The 18632-nt window shown below is 39.6% G+C and overlaps 1 protein-coding gene across 1 annotated transcript in view; it reads right to left on the bottom strand.

Moving 5' to 3' along the window:
- Positions 1-3136: 3136 nt before the first annotated feature.
- Positions 3137-18632, bottom strand: part of ADAM23 (ADAM metallopeptidase domain 23) — a 173258-nt gene continuing 157762 nt past the window's right edge. Inside the window, 2 exon segments of the mRNA XM_030326759.1 lie at positions 3137-3258; positions 10355-10445. Of these exon segments, the coding sequence (XP_030182619.1) occupies positions 3210-3258; positions 10355-10445 (140 nt within the window). The 3' untranslated portion in view covers positions 3137-3209.

The raw sequence follows: 18632 nt of genomic DNA, 5'->3' as shown, positions 1-18632 counted from the left end.
TTTGTGCATTTCCCATCTTTGCATAGTGAAAACAAAAACGGAAACAAAAAAACACGCATACCACTTGGTAAAACTCCACAGCTCCACGTGATTCGTGTTTCATAACATGCACCTATGGGTACTGCTCATTTATCTAATAGGAGTAGCACTAATTCAGTGGGCTCATGCAGTATCCCAGTGAGCAATGAAGTTAGCGCACACCTCCTCATCCAGGTGTCGTTGATTAATGCAGCAAAGAATAGCAGGTGGAATGGGAACTTGCCATCACTTAACACTAACTCTTGTTGGGTAACATTACGACGGTGATAACGCTTGTGCTTTGAGCTCAAATTAACAAGAAAGGACTATTCTCACCACAAAAAAAAAAAAATCAGCAAACGAATGGCATGTGCAAGAGAAAAGACAACAAAGAGTCTGAAACGACATAACCGAATGCCACCAAAAACGATTATCATCCATTGTTTACGATTGGGATGGCTGCATTCTCTTTCATATTCATACACACATGGCTTAAAGCTTGTGTATTTTACATATACACACAGATAATTTAACATTGGAACATAGGTTTGGTTACCTATGAAACTGCCAGTGTGACAAAAAGTTACACTGACATTTGCCATTATGTACATAATATTTGGGGACCACTGTGGTCTGATTTAAAACATAACATCGCACACTTACAATGTTGTTTGTGAAATGCTCAAAAGTTAATAGTAGAGATTCAACCTGTTTTGTAACCACCATGGTTTTGTTTCCGTTAAGTCACCATGGCGCCTCTGGAAGAGCAGTGAAATGTGCATGGTGTGCTTGGTAGCAGCTTGGAATCCACTAGTGGGTGGGATCCAGCAACAGACAGACAGAAACAATGCAGCGACAGGAAGAGATGCCAAGTAATCTGAGTTTCCTCTGGGCTGAAAGAGCCATCGCCACTAGGTGGAGGGATACAGCCTGTGTCTTACGAAGCCGAGATAAGGCTGATAAATCTTGTAGATAGCCCTGTTATTACAATATAAACAGATAGCTAGTTCTAGAGAAAGACCGCAGGCCCGGGTAGCACCTAGTACTCAGAAAGCAGTAACAGGATTAAGATGTTAGGCTGTGATCTACTGTAGCATACAGAAATTAAGGTTTCTGCTCTATGATTGTGAGACTTCCACAATTAAATGTATCTGGGAAAAAAAAAAGCCCCACTGTTTCAAGCAGTAGATTTTTAGGACAAGAGTCCTAAAGCCTCTCCAAAGTCAAAGCAAAAGTTGTGAGACTGGTGTCATGAATCTTGCTGAAAAGGGACTTAAAGCTAAATCTAGCAACTCACTGGGTTGTCATGAAGCAAACAGTACAACTGCGTGTCCTGTTCCTGAAAAGGGGACGTTAGGGAAGAGCGGGCTCTTTTGGGGGCCGTCAGGAAAGCTCGTCTCTAGATGGATGCTGACTGAAGGAATCACGTACAAGTTTTTATATTCAAAACAAAGTCAGGACCAAATTTCTTTATTGATGTATATACTTAACACTTGAACGGAAGCTGTCTCGATCATAAATGGAAGAAGAAGTCAGTGCAAATGAAGGAAACTCGAAGGGACTTGGGAACCCAGATTACATCCGCACATCTGCCTGGAGGCAAAAGAACACCATGAGCTTGTGAATAGTAGAATCCCATCATAATCCAGAACATTCCACAGACCAGGAACACACCATGGACCCAACAAGATTTGCTGAAAACACAACACACAGACTTAAAGCCTATGATAGCAGTGCTCCCAAGAAGGTAATTGCTGCTTCTGTGTCCGTTCCCAGTTTCACAGTGGGGTTCTACCATATATATTTCGAGGCAGGAAAATGAAGCATGAATGAGATACTGACAGTAATAGATACGAATAAAATGGAAAGCTTAATTTTTCCCCCAAGTTTTTAACGCTTAAAAATTGTTATTTAATTTAAGGCTTTAAGTTTATCCTTCTTTCACATTAAAGACAGGGAAAGAAAATTGTCAAAACAAAAAACAAAAACCACGAGCTTGGCACTTCTGTGATTAATTTGAGAGGGCGTCTACTTTCTTACATTATGTACATACGTTTATAACGACATCAAAAAGTTTTAGACTTGTCAGTACATATATTTGCATTTACATAATTTGTGTATTTTTAATAAGGGTTATTTAGTTGTTTGTGTCCCCCCACCCTTTTGCTTATGTTTAATTTCAAGCATTTCATTTCACTCAAAGCATTTCATTTGTAAATTGTACCTGTCTTGTGCCCAAACTCCCTTCGTCTGTGGCTATGTCTGTCTTTGTTAAACAAGCCCCCAAATCACTGAACAACGTGTTGGTCTTGTGACGAGAGAAGAGAGAGAGAAAACAGAGAAAAGAACCCAAAAGATGGGGAGCAAACAATAAACTCAAATCTACAGAGAACCTTTATGAGAAAAATATTTCAGTACAGACAAGTGAAAATGATGTGTCAAAATCTCTTATTTCCATATTTACACTTATAAAAGGACTATACAGTAGCATCATTGTTCAAGTCCCAGCTCCCATTGGCAAAGGATGCTCAGTCCAGGAGAACAGACAACGGGGAAGTAAATCAACAAGAGCAGGGGTCCGGAGTCCTTCGCGGCCTGGTCTAGGCTAGGGATGGAGGGCCAGGCAGCCTCCACGTGTTTGCCTTTCATCTTCACCTTAGGAATTCAGTTGCAGGTTTGGCTGTGGGTTGGCTTGCTAGCTGCTTGTTGTATATATGCCATGCAGATTTGACCCTTTCGGAAATGAGATCTTTATGCCACCGGAGTGTGTCATCGGTAGGAAAGGGAAAAAAAATCATGCCAACTCATTTAGAAGATATTAAGTGCCGGCAGGCTGAGGAAAGAAAAAATCATTTGCTATTTCTTTAACGGTTCTTTTATTGCACTTCATTTTTTTGTAATTGTTCCTTCTTCCTTTAGTTAGAAAAAAAAAAAGATTCTGTGAAATAGTTCTTTTTTATAACATTGTCTTTTATCCCCTTTTATTGACCGGCGGTGAGAGGGGTTCTTTGAAATTATTTCCCAAAAGGACAGTTTCTTTTTACCCCCGTCCCTGTCCCCCAGCTTCGGTTCTGTGGTCATTACCACCCAGCGTTCTTGTTTACAGACTTAACAGTTCCGGAAAGGGTGCTGTGAGTTTGTCACGCCCAGAACCCAACAGTGCGAGGCACCGCTCACCCGGTGCTGCAGAGTCAGATGGGGCCTTGCTGAGTGGGATCGAACCTCCTCTTCTTGACATTTCTTCCAGAGACGCAGGCGGAGAGAGAAAAATCCACAATATTAATCAGATCGTGGCGAGAGGAGGGTGATGATAATGACAACCACGCTAGTTCCAGAGCAAAGTAATCAACTCACACGGAGGCAGATTTCCCAGAATAACTTGAAACACAGAACAGCTCACACTTTCGAATGTCTTTACATCTCCACTAGAGTATATCCATTTGTAAAGACCAAAAGCGGCTTCGAGTTGTTCATTTTAAATCACTGGAAGCCTCCGCAGCCCAATTTGTCTCTTATTTCAGAAGTAAACGATCTGACTAATTTTAACTAGATGAACATTACAGAAAGGGCTCTTCCTACATTGTAGGGAGATCTTAGGGGAACTACGCACAACTCCGAAGGGCTTTGAGCTGCTTCCTTCCAGGACTTGAGAGTTCTGTGTCAGCGGATCGGCCTTTGCCAAGACGGCAAGGAGCCTTGTTCTATCTTGCTGCCTTGGGTGTGTGAGCTCTTACCCCACCATGGAACAAGCATTTTTCATATTTACAGAGTTGAAAACCAGAGTGCACAGTAAGACGGCACACTCAAAGGAGAATGGACACGGGCTTGGGTTAGTTAAGCGAATGTAGCAGTTAAGCTCGGTGGAAATAAGCAAGTTAAAATGCCTTGCTCTCAGTGTCCAGTCTCCTAAAAAGTGGTTCCTGTTGTTTAAAAAGAGAAGAGAAAAGAACCAGCAAGACACTACAAGGCAACAACAAAAGTTGGTTGCAACCTCCCCATGGTCTGGCTTCATGTGGGGCATCAAGCAAGGGGGCTCATGCATTTAGTGTGCGCGCTGGGCAGGTGCAATGCTGTTGCCACCGCGGCGTCATGCAAAACTGGAGAGCGAGGGGTCCCCGAGCCCCCTCTCGCCCCTGCCCACTCGGGGCCGGTTGAACACCCTTCCAGCCCTCCGTGCCGAAAAATGACAGTGTGTTCCTCCTCCCCCGCACGTCATTCAAAATTAAAACAATACCAAAGCTCAAAATATGTATAAAGGCATCCTGCAAAGTGCTCATTTCTCCCAGATGGCCACTTTGACGCTTCTCTTTTGAAATAGCAAAAATAAAAAAATCTTGAAAGAAAACCTCCCTTTTCTTTTAAAAGTTTTCATTAAAATGTCTTCATTAATGGCCTAAGCCTGTGGTTTGTTGGCCTAGCAGGTAATCCATTGCTGCAAACTCTATTTGCAACAGTGCTACTTCCTTTCTTCCCTATTCCCCACCACCTCCAAGAACCTTCTCTTGTGTCAGTTTTTTCTAAAGCAGCCATTGCTGCCGCTTTGAGACCAAAAGGGACGTCCCCCTTAATGCATCTGGCACTGAGCTCGTTCGCTTCAGAGCACAGGATCTGTGCCTACTACCCACACACTCACAGCCCTTAAAGGTAGATGTGTCAAGATCAACTCTACCCATGAGTCAGGTGGGGAAAAACAAAGATTGCTTGACCTTGTCAAATGACCCTGAAGGACCAGGGGTTCCGGCCAATTTAGCTCTGTATTGCTGGAATTGAAGAGAAACGTGAAACTAACATCCCCTCAATTAAAACGAATGTAGAGGAAAGATCAAGGGAGCTAGTGCTGCACATGCAAATGACTACATTGCTCACATCTAAATTCCCTTATTCAAATTCCGGGAATGGCAGATAAGTAGCCATGTCCAAGGTCTTAAATGCAATCCAGTTCGTTTTTAAGTGGAGATACGAAATTCCATTTCAGCCTGGCATACCGTCAACCCCCAGTGCCCAAAAGATCGTGCTCCTTTGAAGTCAGCGTTTGAAACGTAGATTATATCGTTTTAAAGAAAATATATTCTACAGGATGAATGGTTTCCCAGGTCAGACCAAGAAGCCAAATCATCCTGTAGAACCATTATTTCTATGGGAAAATGGACTCTGAATACCAACAGGGCACTATATCTCCTCCAGAGATCCCCCAGCAGGAGGAAGGCAGGGCCCCGTGATGACGGCAGAGAGGGACCCTCCTGTGGCAGGCTGACCGTGAGGGCTCCTCATGTATAAATTGCAAAACTACCATGGTGAGTCGTGAAAACTCACCGTGTATTGAGAACTGCCTGTCCTGAATTTTCTATATGAAAAAAGTCTTTTTGCTCATTTGTAATATGAGAGCACAACTATCATGGGTGGATGTTTGCTGTCTTCCTTCCACAGCTGTTTCATCTGAATTCCTTCTGCTCACTAGGACTGGAAAAGCAACGAATGTTCTCATCATAACCCGTACGGTATTTATGGATCGTTATAAAATGTGAGCATAATCCATAAACCTTGCACCGACCCAGCTTTCACCAATCTTTCCGACATGTGAAAAGCCTACACTTTTGTCTACAATATACATTATACACATATATATTTATACAAAATTAGAACAGTGCTCTTCAGGTAACAATACCCTGAAGGTCTGTGAAGGCTTTAGTTCTTTCAGGACTATATATTTACCCACTGCTATCGCCTTCTTCTCTTTCCACAATGGGTCATCGCCACTCACCGAGAACCCTCCCCTCAACCCCTCCTAGGCCACCTTTGACTGAGCTCACTTCCCCAGGGGGCTGAGGCAGGAAGCTGACCTGGTTCTTCCGGGCCAGCCTGCTAGGTCTCAATGAGAAAGTGCCTAACCCAAGAGTTGCAGGAATTAAGGGAATTAGGCTCCTTATTCCCTACTGGGATATGGTAGTGGAATTCAGAGAAGCCGCAGTCTCGTTATCCTCATGGAAAGACTAGCTAAAATTGATTCCATTTCCTAATTCTATAAAAATCAAAATAAAAAGGCATTTACCCTTTTGAGAAACTATAATTGGCAACATTAAATTCCTTTCAAATTTCATCCAACTTGACATTCAAACAATTCAACTGTCCTCGTGATAAACCCAGATGTGATCCTTTACATGTCAGTTACATGATTACCTTCCTTTAACCTTTTCTTTAGTATGCCCTACGAAACGGAACACAGGCCAAGCAGAAGTGCTTAAAATAAGCCCACATCAGGCTCAGTAAGAACTTGTAACCCAAGTAACTATTCATAGAGAGGAAATCACAATTGATTGTTATGCAGACTTATTAAAGTAACACTTTTAAGGTCAAGAGCAGCTCTGCCAGGCCAGTATGACCACTACTGCCACTGAATCGTACCGAGGGAGCAAGCAGTGGGGTGGTGGGGCATGGTAACCGGGCTCTACAGTCTGAGGCATGGCAAGATGGTTGCAAGAGCTCAGGACTAATCCTCAAATCAAATCCTCAAATCATGTCACTGTTACCTTCAAGTTGTTTTCCTACTATCACCTAGAATTTCTCTTCCTGATCACCATCGCCTAAAGTGTTCACATACTTCATACGCAAGGTAAACGACTATATTGCTCACATCTAAATTTCTGTATTCGAATTTAGGGGATGTCAAATAAAAAGCCACGTCCAGGGTGGTAAGAGCAATTCTGGTCATTTTTAAATGGAAACAGGAAATCTTCTTTTCATAGGTTTGTTATCTTTCCTAAGATTTAGAGAAGAGGGTACTAAAATGATTCTTCATCTACTTGATTTTTCTAATGTCAAGTAAAAGCAACAGCCCTAATAATCTAATCCAGCAGCATTACTATTCAAAACTGAACAGCGGCTGTGAGTTTTCATTAGTCAACCAGGACCAAGGTTGGCAGTACTCTGCGGCACAGTCCATAGCTTTATTCTGCATGTGTAGGTGATGGAGAAGAAAAGGAACATGGGGGTGGGAGGGATGTAAATAAATGCAGATATGGGGGTAAAGTGGGACAAACTGGTGTGCCAAAAACCTATCCTCATCTTTCACAGGATTTCTTACAGACAATTTCTAACACCCCATAGACTGGGAATCCATAAACTAAGTCACCCTTAGTATCCTCATACTTCTGGAGTATGCAGATTAACTGAAGTTGCTAAGGTATACCTACCACAATACCCCATATATCAGAATACGTTAAATAAAATAACCTACCAGATAAGGCATTTTTTGTTCTTCTCAGGAGTTCTACAGCTTTGCTTATGGAAGTCTTGTTTGCATTAAGCAAAGCTTGCAGACTCTTATTATTCTGCTAAAAAGACGTCATCTAAGCTTATATTATTTTTTTATCACAATTATCTTAACAAAATTTCATTATCACGTATTCACACAAAGGTGCACACATTCACACATGCATGCACACTCACATATACTCATGCTTTTTACCACCTATTTCAGAGGAAATATGGTTTAGGACAAAAGCTATAAAGAAGGGCAGAGAATGTCAGGGATCAGAGCAGAGCTATTTTCTCATTTGTATTTGAACAGGTCATGTGCGGTATGACACTTCTTCCACACTGAAATTACTCACAGTGTTATGCCTCAAGAAATGTGACTTTGGGAAAAAGCAACACTTCCCCTGAGCCATTACCATATTTTCCTTTAATCTAAAAGTTCATGTAGCCTCAAATTCTCAGGCTACTTTGCTACTTGCTTTGCTTTTCTCTTCTAGTAAAATGCAATTCCGGAAGGATTTCCAATAAAAGTATTCAGAGCAATCTCCTTTACAAACTATTTTCAACGTCTGATTCTAAATGACCCTCTTTTGTATTTACATTGAACTCAACAAGAAACTCAAATAAATCGGTTCATTTAGCAAATAACTTCTAGACTAATAATCTCCAAAACTGCCCAAGTGGTGGGAAAACCTAAACTGTATCATTTGGCACCCAAAGCTTTCTCTTGCAAAGTAGAAGTAGTTCTTTAATGTTTAATATAAACCACATGGCTGCTCTTAAAATCTAAAGCAAATTCAGATCCTCATATAGTGGCCAACAATCATCATGAAGAACAGTGGTGTCTCCAGGTTTAAACTACTACCATTCAAGAATTCTTCTGTCTTCAGTTTTTCCTGTGTTTTAGGGCATAAAGATACTTCATATGATTGTGTGTGTGCCTTCCTACAATGCTTTCCTTTAAAGTAATTCTTAGGCTCAAAGGGCACCGTAAGGGGCGCTGGCTTAGCGCATCAGTGCGCATGTCTGCACAGCGGTCCCCTCTCGGCCCTTGGGAGAGGCTGTTTCTCACCTCACTAAGTGTCCCTCTCCCCTTCCTCTTCTCTGTTCCTCCGATGAGTAGACATCTCTCTCAGATATAAGTCATCTGTACAGGGCCTAATCCACTTATATACACAGTGATAAAGGCTTTTCCATTTTTCCCCAAAGAAACATGCAATTCAAGCTGTGCGCTAGGCCAGGCCACTGTTTTGAGGTCCTGCTACAGAATAGTGCTCTTGTCTCCAAAGGCTGAGATAGTAAATTTGGCATTGCATGTGGCTGAACGTCAGAGATGCACAGGACTATTTTCCAGTCCTTTGAAACCAAGGCTTCCTGATGCCAAAAGGCAGAAGCTTGGGCACGAGCCAAATTTATTTTTCTTAAAGCATATTTATGAAAAATTTCAAGGAAGTATTTTAAAATAATAACAGATCATGGGACTACTATCATGTACAATGACTTTTTTACAGTAATATGGCACGAAGAAAAATTGTTGCTTGAATTAGGCCGGCCTAAACAAAACAAAACAAACATATATATAATATATATAACATATATATAATATATAACATATATTATATATATATATATATATATATATATATATATATATATATGTTTCAGGAGAGTGCCATATATTAGGGACCATGAGTGACTCATTATCTGGGCAATGTCTTGTTAATACCATGATGAGAAATTCAAATGTGAGTTGTCCATTTTGTGTGTGTTTTTGAAAACATGATGATGCCAAAACTACTATTGCATCAAACAAGTTCAAGTTTACAAATATCTCTGTAGAAACGAAGTACCATTTCATAACAACTTTCCAAGTTCAAGCTACTCAAAAACTTGTAGGCCTACTCATTAAATCTAATATGATAACAAAATTATCAGAAAATGTTGAATTTATTTAGATCATCATGTAGTTTGTTTTTCTTCCATAATCAGTTTCTAATAACATTTTACCTGGTTTCAATATTTTGAATTCAGGATTCAAAATATTAAATAGAATCAAGTTCATAATTAATGCAATTATTCAGAGAATTCAAGTAAAAAGCTTCCTCTATTGAGTAACCAGATGGAGGCAAAGTGGGTTTTGAATTTAGGTAATGGTCTTATTTCCCACTTAAATTTGTTTCTGTAGATCTGGTTGGGACTTAATTTATCAGAGGGAATATTTGGCATAGGAAGTCTTATCTACAAATCATACTGATCAAGCCACCACAGCCTGAAGAAAAGATATACAAAGCAATTATCCAATGAACCTGAACTATGGAAACATCAAAACTTGATAAACTAGGTTTACAAATTTTGGTCATAATGAAGGTTTATTTGTGAATATCTGCCATGTCTATTTAAACAAACGTAGTTCAGTGATCAATGCACAATCCAATGACTAAATGACTAAAAGTCACTATGGAAGCAGGCCAGTTAATTTGCAGTTAATTAGAAAATATTTAAGTATCACAGAGCCACAGATTTCAAATTCCAATGTGAAACCAATGCAGATGGTTAGGGAATTAATCATTTTTTTAATCTGATTTTTATAAAATCACAAAGCTTTTCAAATCACAAAGCTACACATAATGTGTTACGTGTGAAAAATATTGAACAAAGAGTTACTTAGGTTGTGAAAAATTCAAAACGTCAATGGAATATAAATGAGTTTTAAACACACAAAGGATTTATATCCCCTTATTTCCAACTGCAAAGTGTCCTGATTATCGTGTATAAAAAACGTTATCTCAGAATGCTTGCTCCTAAAAGCTGGAACGGCTTCTACTGAAGAACCTCTACTTTGTTCTCCTTAAACTTGTGCATGTGAATTCCTTCTACATTTCAAGTTTTCCCACTAGCCTGAAGATGACGTTTGAGGTTTCCACGTTTCTTCTTTTCTAGCCCATTTCTGAATAAAAATATTCATTTTTAACAGTTTACTGCTAAAACTTGAAATCTTGTAGCAGGAACTCAAAACCTGGTTATGTAAGCAGAAAAGAGAAATGCCAGAGCCACCGAGGAGAAGACATGCGGCGTTGCTTACTTAAATCCCCATCCTGTGCCCCCAAGGACAATAGCTGCTACCAGGATGGCACCAGCGATGGAGCCTATTATGAGATTGGTGGCACTAGGACCTGTGACAAAGGATCATGGGAAGAAAGTCATATGAGCCATCTACCGTCGTCACCACAAGGGAAAGGCAGTTACGCGGTTTTTCGGAAGTAAATACCCTGCATAAAAAATTGCTAAATGCTTAAATCGCCTTGATTGACTTAGTGTAATCGCACTTCTGATGTGAGGGAGAGCTACTGCTTGGACGCGAATGCCTCTGAATCTAAAGCTTCTGCACCGCTGACAGTTAAGTTCAGTTCCATTCACCTTCCACAGAATTTGAAGCAAATGTGTCCCAACTGCCAGCGTCACCAGTCTTTCTTCTCCTCCTCTTTCCCAGTATCATGAATCAAGCAAGCAAAAGAGCACATAAAGAACATGGATGCATTAGAATTAGCTCAATCTTACTGGCAAATCATGGCAGGAAAAGAAGGGAAAATATTCTAATAAAGTGCTCTTTCAAGCAGCACCCAAAGTTGTCGGAATGCTACGGTTTGTTTTTTTAGCCCCCACTTGGAAACAATTAACATTTCGAAGTCAGAAGGAGGTGAGGCCTGGGTGACTTAGTTGGCCAAGTGTCTGACTTCTGCTCAGGTCCTGACCTCGCGGTTCACTACGTCGCCGTTCCTGAGTTCGAGCCCCATGTGGGGCTCTGTGCTGACAGCTCCGAGCCTGGAGCCTGCTTCAGATTCTGTCTCCCTCCCTCTCTGCCCCTCCCCCAAAGTCTCTGACTTTGTCTCTCTCTCAAAAATAAATAAACATTAAAAAAAAAAGTCAGAAGGAGGTTACTAATAAATCTGACTTGAAAGCCTTGTGCTCAGAGAGGCATTTCTTCACTGTAAGGATCCATACAGTGTTTAAACAACAACTTGCGGTTCCAAAGGCAAGATAGGGAGGAAGCGTAAAATTCATCCAGGTAATTCTGTAGAAATGGAAAAAAGATTCTGCCGGCTCAACTGAGACTATCTTTCAAGTTCCCATTTGAAATTCGAGGCCTGGAGATAGAGTTTAAAAAGGGAGTAGAAAGGACAGCAAGAAAGAAAATACAAAGTGGGGTTTCCATCGAGTAAGAAAGACTTAACGCATATGACAGCACATCCTTTCCACTCACAGGGGAAAATGCCTTAGCTCACGATTTTTAAATGTAAGCAACGTTAACTAGCACAGGAATTATTCTGCACCTCACATCCTTCCGGATGCTAACAGGTAGAGTGCCCCCAACAACAAAATACTTCCGATCGTAACTGAATATCCCGTTTCAGAAGTCATAAGGCCAATTTTGCTATTTCCCCTGAAATCCTTGACTTTGTGTATATGTTCATTTCTGCATAAAAAAAAATTCTCTTTTCTGCTCACATCAGTGCCCTCAACTGTGCACACAAACGGATGCCACTTTTAGCAGCACTAAAATCGTGTGTGTTGTATGTTTTTACTCAGAGACCACTCAGGGTTGGTGAGGGTGAGTGGAAAGGTGGGAGACAGCTGCGGCGGGGGTCTCGGGGATGCGGTCTCTTCAGGCGCATGGGCTCGTGACTCATTCTCAGGACTAACCACAGAGGTTCTACAGAACCCAAATCTCAGTGGCCTTCAGAAATGCACAAATAAGAATAAAGAGTAATATGACAGCAATCAAAGCAGGTTAGTTACTCTACACTGAGCACTTACTCTGTACCAGGTGAGGGTCTAACCATGTGACAAAACATCTCACTGGATCCTCACAAAAACCATACGGGGTAAGAATTATGACTATCCCTGTTTATTAGATGAAGAAACAGTGGCTTCTAGAATGTAGTGACAGAGGCAAGATTTGAACACAGATGTGTCTGACTCGAAAGCTTATGCTATAAATCAAGGGTCAGCAAACTATATAACCCACTGGCCAAATCTGGCTCCACTTACTGGTTTGCAAAGAAATTTTGTTGGAATACAGCCACGCTAATTCATTTTCATGTGGTTTACAGTTTCTTTCGTGCTAAGACAGCAGAGTCACAAGGCCGTGACAAACATCCTGTGGCCTGCAAAGTCAAAACTATTTACCTTCTGGCCCTTTACAGAAAGTTTGCTAACCCCTGCTCTAATGAAACAGTCCACTTATATGTATTTCCTCCCCACATTTTAACAAGGAAACATATTTTGAAATAAACATTTAGAAAATATTTATATTTCCATGTACCTTAGGCTTTAGACATGATTTGTACTTTACTAGCTCAGAAGACAGGTTGGGATTAGAATCAATAGATAATTCATGACAAATGAGTCCTGATTTACAATTATAAACTAAGGTGTAGAAATAACCCCCTGCCCCCTGCTCCCAAAAACCCAAACAAACAAAAAACTTCCAAACCTTCTATTCACGGAATCCTTAGTGACTAAATGAACATTACACTATTAGCTAAGCCAGGAGGTGTTAAAACAATGTATACTGTACTATCATGGATTTTTTTAAAAAAACTGTATGATTTAGCAATTATGACAAAATTTAGAATTTGGAGGAAAACAATCAGTAAACTAATAAACAAAAAATAGTGCATAAGCCAAGAATGATAAATAACAAATCTATTTTTAGAAAAAATAATACACTTATACAGACTTACCTGTCACAACCAGAAATAGCCACAAACCAACAAGACTGGAAGGGATGATGAAAACAGACACTGGTCACAAGGACTATACTTTACAACAAATGCCTTGGGGGTTGCCTAGCTCTAAGACTCAAAGGGAAAGTTATTAAAATTCATCCCTTAGTTGGTACTTTGCAGCACATCACAATTATGGTCAATAAATAATCGAAAACCACACTTGGGATGATTTTTTCAAAAACTACCTTTCTTCAAGGAGGAATTTCACATAAATGTATGTATAGAATTTCCCCTGGAAAGGGATGTTACTTCTACAGGTAATCCAGTCAGCAGATCTAAGGTGAAATTTTACAAGGCAAAGTTTTTGTTTTCTCTAAATGTTACCTCTGCTCTAAAACTTTATATTCTAATAGGTAAAGAGAAACAAAATATCTTTTCCAGTCTTTCTAGCTGCCCTGGGTTAACTAGTTCACAGTCTGTACCCATGGGAGGTGAGTTGGCAGGTGTAAATCTAGTCAAAGTCCTTCAAACCAGGGGAGAGAAGGTTCGGGTAATCTTCCACACAGAGTGGGAACTACAGGCCTGCTTTCCTTGTACTATTTCGGTGTCTGGGTCTCCCAATACTGGTATGGAAGGGCATCTGTGGGCCACAATCACTGGGACTAAGGAGGAACGCATGTTACACGATCAACGTGCCCATGGTTTGGACAGGTTGAGTAGAGGCTATCTGGTGGTTCCTTAAGATACCAGTAATTCATCCGGGGCCACTGTGAAGTGTCACCCATCCCCGTGAACACAAAGACAGCATGGGAAAGGGTATTTCTGTCATTTGTAAATGTTCTTCCTGTAATTAGAGAGAGGGGGGAATCACGAAAACCTTTTAGTCTACAGATCAGCAACTTCATGAAAATAATATCCCATGGAGAACTGACAGCTATTCTGAGGCTTGGATCAAGTACACAGCAACCTTAATAGAGGTACCAGAAGACCTGTATTTCTGTGAAAGATCAACACGGGCCAGGGACACACAATTTATTTGTGCACTGGCTATTTTTAAGACAAAGCCACCAGATAATCTGCAACTACTCCCCTTAAGGTTTTGCCGGCTTGGATAAATATCTTTTTCTTCTTCACACTCTTTGGTCCCACGCAGTTATGGAAGCATCTAATTTGAATTATCAATCTATTTTATATTTTAAAAATGAAGGCAATATACTAAGTATCTTCTTTAAAAAGTTAAGCCAAAGCTTCCCATATCACTTTAAATACATGGAGGGAATATGAGTGACTATCACTCAAATTATCTTCAAAAGAAGCTACAACTATTAATAATTCCCAGCTGTAAACGTGGATTTATTCAGTGAAGATTGCATTCATTTCAAGAATACTAATAAAACACTCACATAAAAGCATTTTTTGTCAACAAAAAATAATGACAATAAAAGGTCTGTATCTTAAAATTACTTTTATAAGTAGAAGAACAATGGAAGCTTTTGGACCATCGTCTCAATTGTGAAGACATCATAAGCACCCCAATATTATTTTATGCCCCACATTGTTCCAGACAGGAGAAGGTTCTTCACTGCACGAGGAAACCACACGACACAGACACATCCAAATAACACCACAAGGTGCACTTGCAAGGGGAACACGTCAACGAGACAACACGCGGTGGGGATTAGGTACCAGCAGTCAGTTCACACACCGGGAACCAAACAGAAACACTCCGAGACTCACAAAGATGCTTACTCTATTCCCCACCCTGTGCCTCCAAAAATCACCCCCAGGGCCAGAATGGTGCCTGCCACAGCACCTATTAGCCTGCTTGTGGTCATGTGCACTGTGTGGAGGGAAAACGGAGATGGTTTTAACAAAGGAAACGAATCACACACTGATTGCGCTAACACACAACATAATCTGTTCAGGAAATTCTTTGAAAGTCAGTTAAATACTGACATCTCTGCTTTAAAATTTAAAATGAAGGTCTACATACACATTGAAAACACTGGAGAATAATGTTGAGGCTAATTTAACTTCAAACTCTACAAACCCTACTTAAAAAATCCTCTCTTATAAATACTGTTAAACATATAAATAATCTAATTTGAGTTACAGTTCCTACAAGGAATGAGTTGGAATGAAAATGTCATTTAAACAGCATAACAGCAAGTCTGGATTTTAATTCCAAAGTAACAGACCGTTAGCATACTTCACAAACTTCTCAAACCGTAAAATACACCTAAGAAGCTGCATCTTTTCAAACTTTAGAACTTACGTTCAATTTTATGAAAATCCTACAAATTTAAAAGACTATCTTTAAAATTAAGTACATTTTCAACCTGGAAAAGTGTATTGCACATAACTCTGCAATGTTCGGGTTTCTGGCACAGTCTTTGGGTGTTTAGTTGTTGTTGTTGTTGTTGTTTACAGTTCGCAGGGCATAAACTATGCACTCAGAGAAAGTCAGGGTCGCTGGGAAGCACTGATTGCTTCAGATCACCCAATGGTAGATTACTGACTGGAGACACTCCACCCCTGCACATCACCACTTTCGTGCTGAGCTCTGAGCTTTCAGATGTTGCAAAAAGGGTCTGCACTGCCCAGAGGTGCCCAGGCTGCTCTCCACACAGGCAAGAAGTTTAGTGCTGGGGCAGGAAGGCAGATTATTTAAGATTGACTGTGTCTGTGTGTGTGCGCGCGTGCAAGCGTGTGGACATATACACACTTTATCTCCTATCTTCATGCGATCAAAAGCGCTGGCTTCAAATCACTTTACTAATGAAAACAGAGATTAACTTTGACAAGGCTGCATGGCACAGATTGTGTGCTATGAGACGGTGAAGGAAAACAAAGAGCCATGATTTGAACTCACAGTTTTTTAAGGCTTAGTATTGTGTTCATTGACCTTTTGGGTCCAACTACTCTCCCAAAGAAGAGAGAGAACCTTGATCGCCAACGCTGGTGAGTAGGGGTACATCCACTCAATCGCAGGGCAAACAATAAGAGTGAGAGATTCTAGTTTTTATCCTTAGCTAGGCACAACCTGAGTTGTTAATAAAAAGCAAAACAAAAAACAAAAAACAAAAATGGAAACACAACAGAAAACAGAAAGTCTACTGAGGGCATTGAGGGGAATGGAAAAAAGACCAACATACAAGGTGGTGGTGATGTTTTCCAGATATGACAGTACATTAGAATTCAAAATAACCAAACCATATCTCAGATTTCTAAACTGTGGAGGCAAATACTGGAATGAAAGGTACTATAAATATAAATACTCATTTTTTAAGATCTTAGAAAATAATTGCCTTCAGAATACTAAATTAACAAGGACATATTATATTACAATTTGGGTTTTTTTTTGGGGGGGGGTTGGGTTTTTTTTTTTTTTTTGCTTAAGATTTAGGCATTGGCCCTCAGAGCCAAAATACCTGAAACTCCTATTAACTCTTCAATGTTTATATAAGCTACATATGCTAAATTGTAGGAAAAACACACACACACACACACCTGTAAAATGTGATAGTAAATGAATGTGTGTTAATTTTTAAAAATTATAACTGCATGAATGATGAATAACAATTTAAAAAGGCCTTTTTATTTGCTACAGATATAATTCCTCTCTGTAGCATAAAGAGAATTAGGCAATCCATCATGTGGGTGTTAGAAACCAACCAGAGGAGCAAGGCATCCCTACAGACACTTCAAATATGCATTCCAGAGAAACAGATACAGTCTATAATCTCTGCTGAGCAAGAATAATTATCTCCCAATTCTTAACTGATAACCACTGCTAGCACCAAAACAAGACAAAATAAGTGGGGAAAAAAGCTTTTTCAAAAGTCTTCCCCCTCCTCCTTGTTTGCCCGCTACCTTTAATTCTGGTGTACTGCAAAGGTATGTAAAATACACTTGACTCTTTATCGCGATACTTAACAGGGTTATTTCTTCCAGTGCGCAGTGACTCAACCTGCTTTTAAATTGACATGAATGAATTGCTTGGCTCACAAGTGGGTAGATTTTTATAGGGGACAAATTTGAAAACAGGTTTCAGCTGCTCCCCAGAGCTACAAAGGATTTACCTTCTTATTGAAAAAAAAACCTCCCTTGGACTTTTGGGGGTCTATGCTCTCCTTTTGACCTCTATACTAACTTATTTATGATGTAACTGTAATTGTTCATTCATTCACGCATTTATTTGTTCATTCATTATCTACTAGATGTGTTTTTTGTCCCAGGAACTATGCTGGGTACATGATGATATACCTCACTTTCTTTGCATTACACCAAACCTGGAGAAGAAACTTGTAAAGACTCATAACTAATAACGCAATCCCCCTACTAGGGATGCGACTTTGTTTCCTGATTCTTTAACGTACTTACCTTTGTATTATAACTTGTTTGTGGAAATTATTTTCTAGCAATATGTCCTCATTTTTGTTTTATTAAATTCTGATGTTTGTTGGTTTATTATTATCATTGTTTTTAGTGTTGCTTCCCTGCTACCTAGGCTCACATGTGCTAACAGGCAGAATTTTTGATAAGTATGTAATATTAAGATACAAACTGTAAATTTTCTCCTTTTCTTAAGACATTCTTACTTTATATGTAGAATTCTCCACAGACAAGTCATGCTTCAGATAGCGTGAAATTGCGCTTTTGAAACTGAGTAGTTGGGGTTTTTTTCTTACTTTTAGAGAGTTTCTGAAACAAAAAGGTGCATTATTTCATCCATGTGATTCTAATGAGCAAAAGGCGCTATAATCCTGCATCCTGAATACTTCAAAGGCAGGAGGCATCAAAGCCATCATTTGTGCTCTATAAATCAAAGTTCTTTCTGCAGGAATTTATGATTTTGCTAACATTTAGGATTAGAAATAAATACTAAATATATTCTTTATATGTTAGAATACAATATTGGCATGACAAACATATATTTTCTAGCTCCGTATTTCATTGTCAGACACACAATCAGATCTCCTTACTCTTTCCCATGAAATTTTTAAAAAGTTAAGTTCATTTTCAGATACACTGGGACAAATGTCTAAAAAGATGAAAAACAAATTAACTTCATATAAGAATATTATTTCAGACACTGTCAATGGAAATATCATGGAGTTTTTCTGAACCCAAACAAAATAAACTCAGTTACTGAAAACTTTTAAAACCTGGTAAACCCTTCAAAGTTATTGATGAGGCCATTATTGATGAGAAAAATACATAGGTGATACATAATTCTGCAAGAGTGTAATCACATACTACCATAATACCTCATATCTACTCATCTGAACTACAAAATCAAAGATGTGTGCATTCACAAAGGAAGCAACAGATATACACAAAAGGTAAATGTAAACATTAATAATGCTCTTTAAGGTATTAAGACTTAGAAATTATTGCTTTCAAGATACGAAATGCTAATAATATAATACTCCCTTGAGAAGCAATGGATGAGCTAATATGCTTAATCATTACCTGCTTATTGCCTCACCCTTTCTACTTATTACTATGCTGTGAGAACCCGCAGAGTAACTTAATACTCAGCTTTCAGTGAGGCAGTCAGTGTGCAATAACAGAAAAAGTATTAGGCTCAAGACCAGGTGATCTATGTTTTACTCTTGGCTCTGTTAC

This window comes from Lynx canadensis, chromosome C1 (assembly GCF_007474595.2).
Source record: "Lynx canadensis isolate LIC74 chromosome C1, mLynCan4.pri.v2, whole genome shotgun sequence".
Lineage (NCBI taxonomy): Eukaryota > Metazoa > Chordata > Mammalia > Carnivora > Felidae > Lynx > Lynx canadensis.
This window is presented reverse-complemented; position numbering and strand designations above follow the sequence as displayed.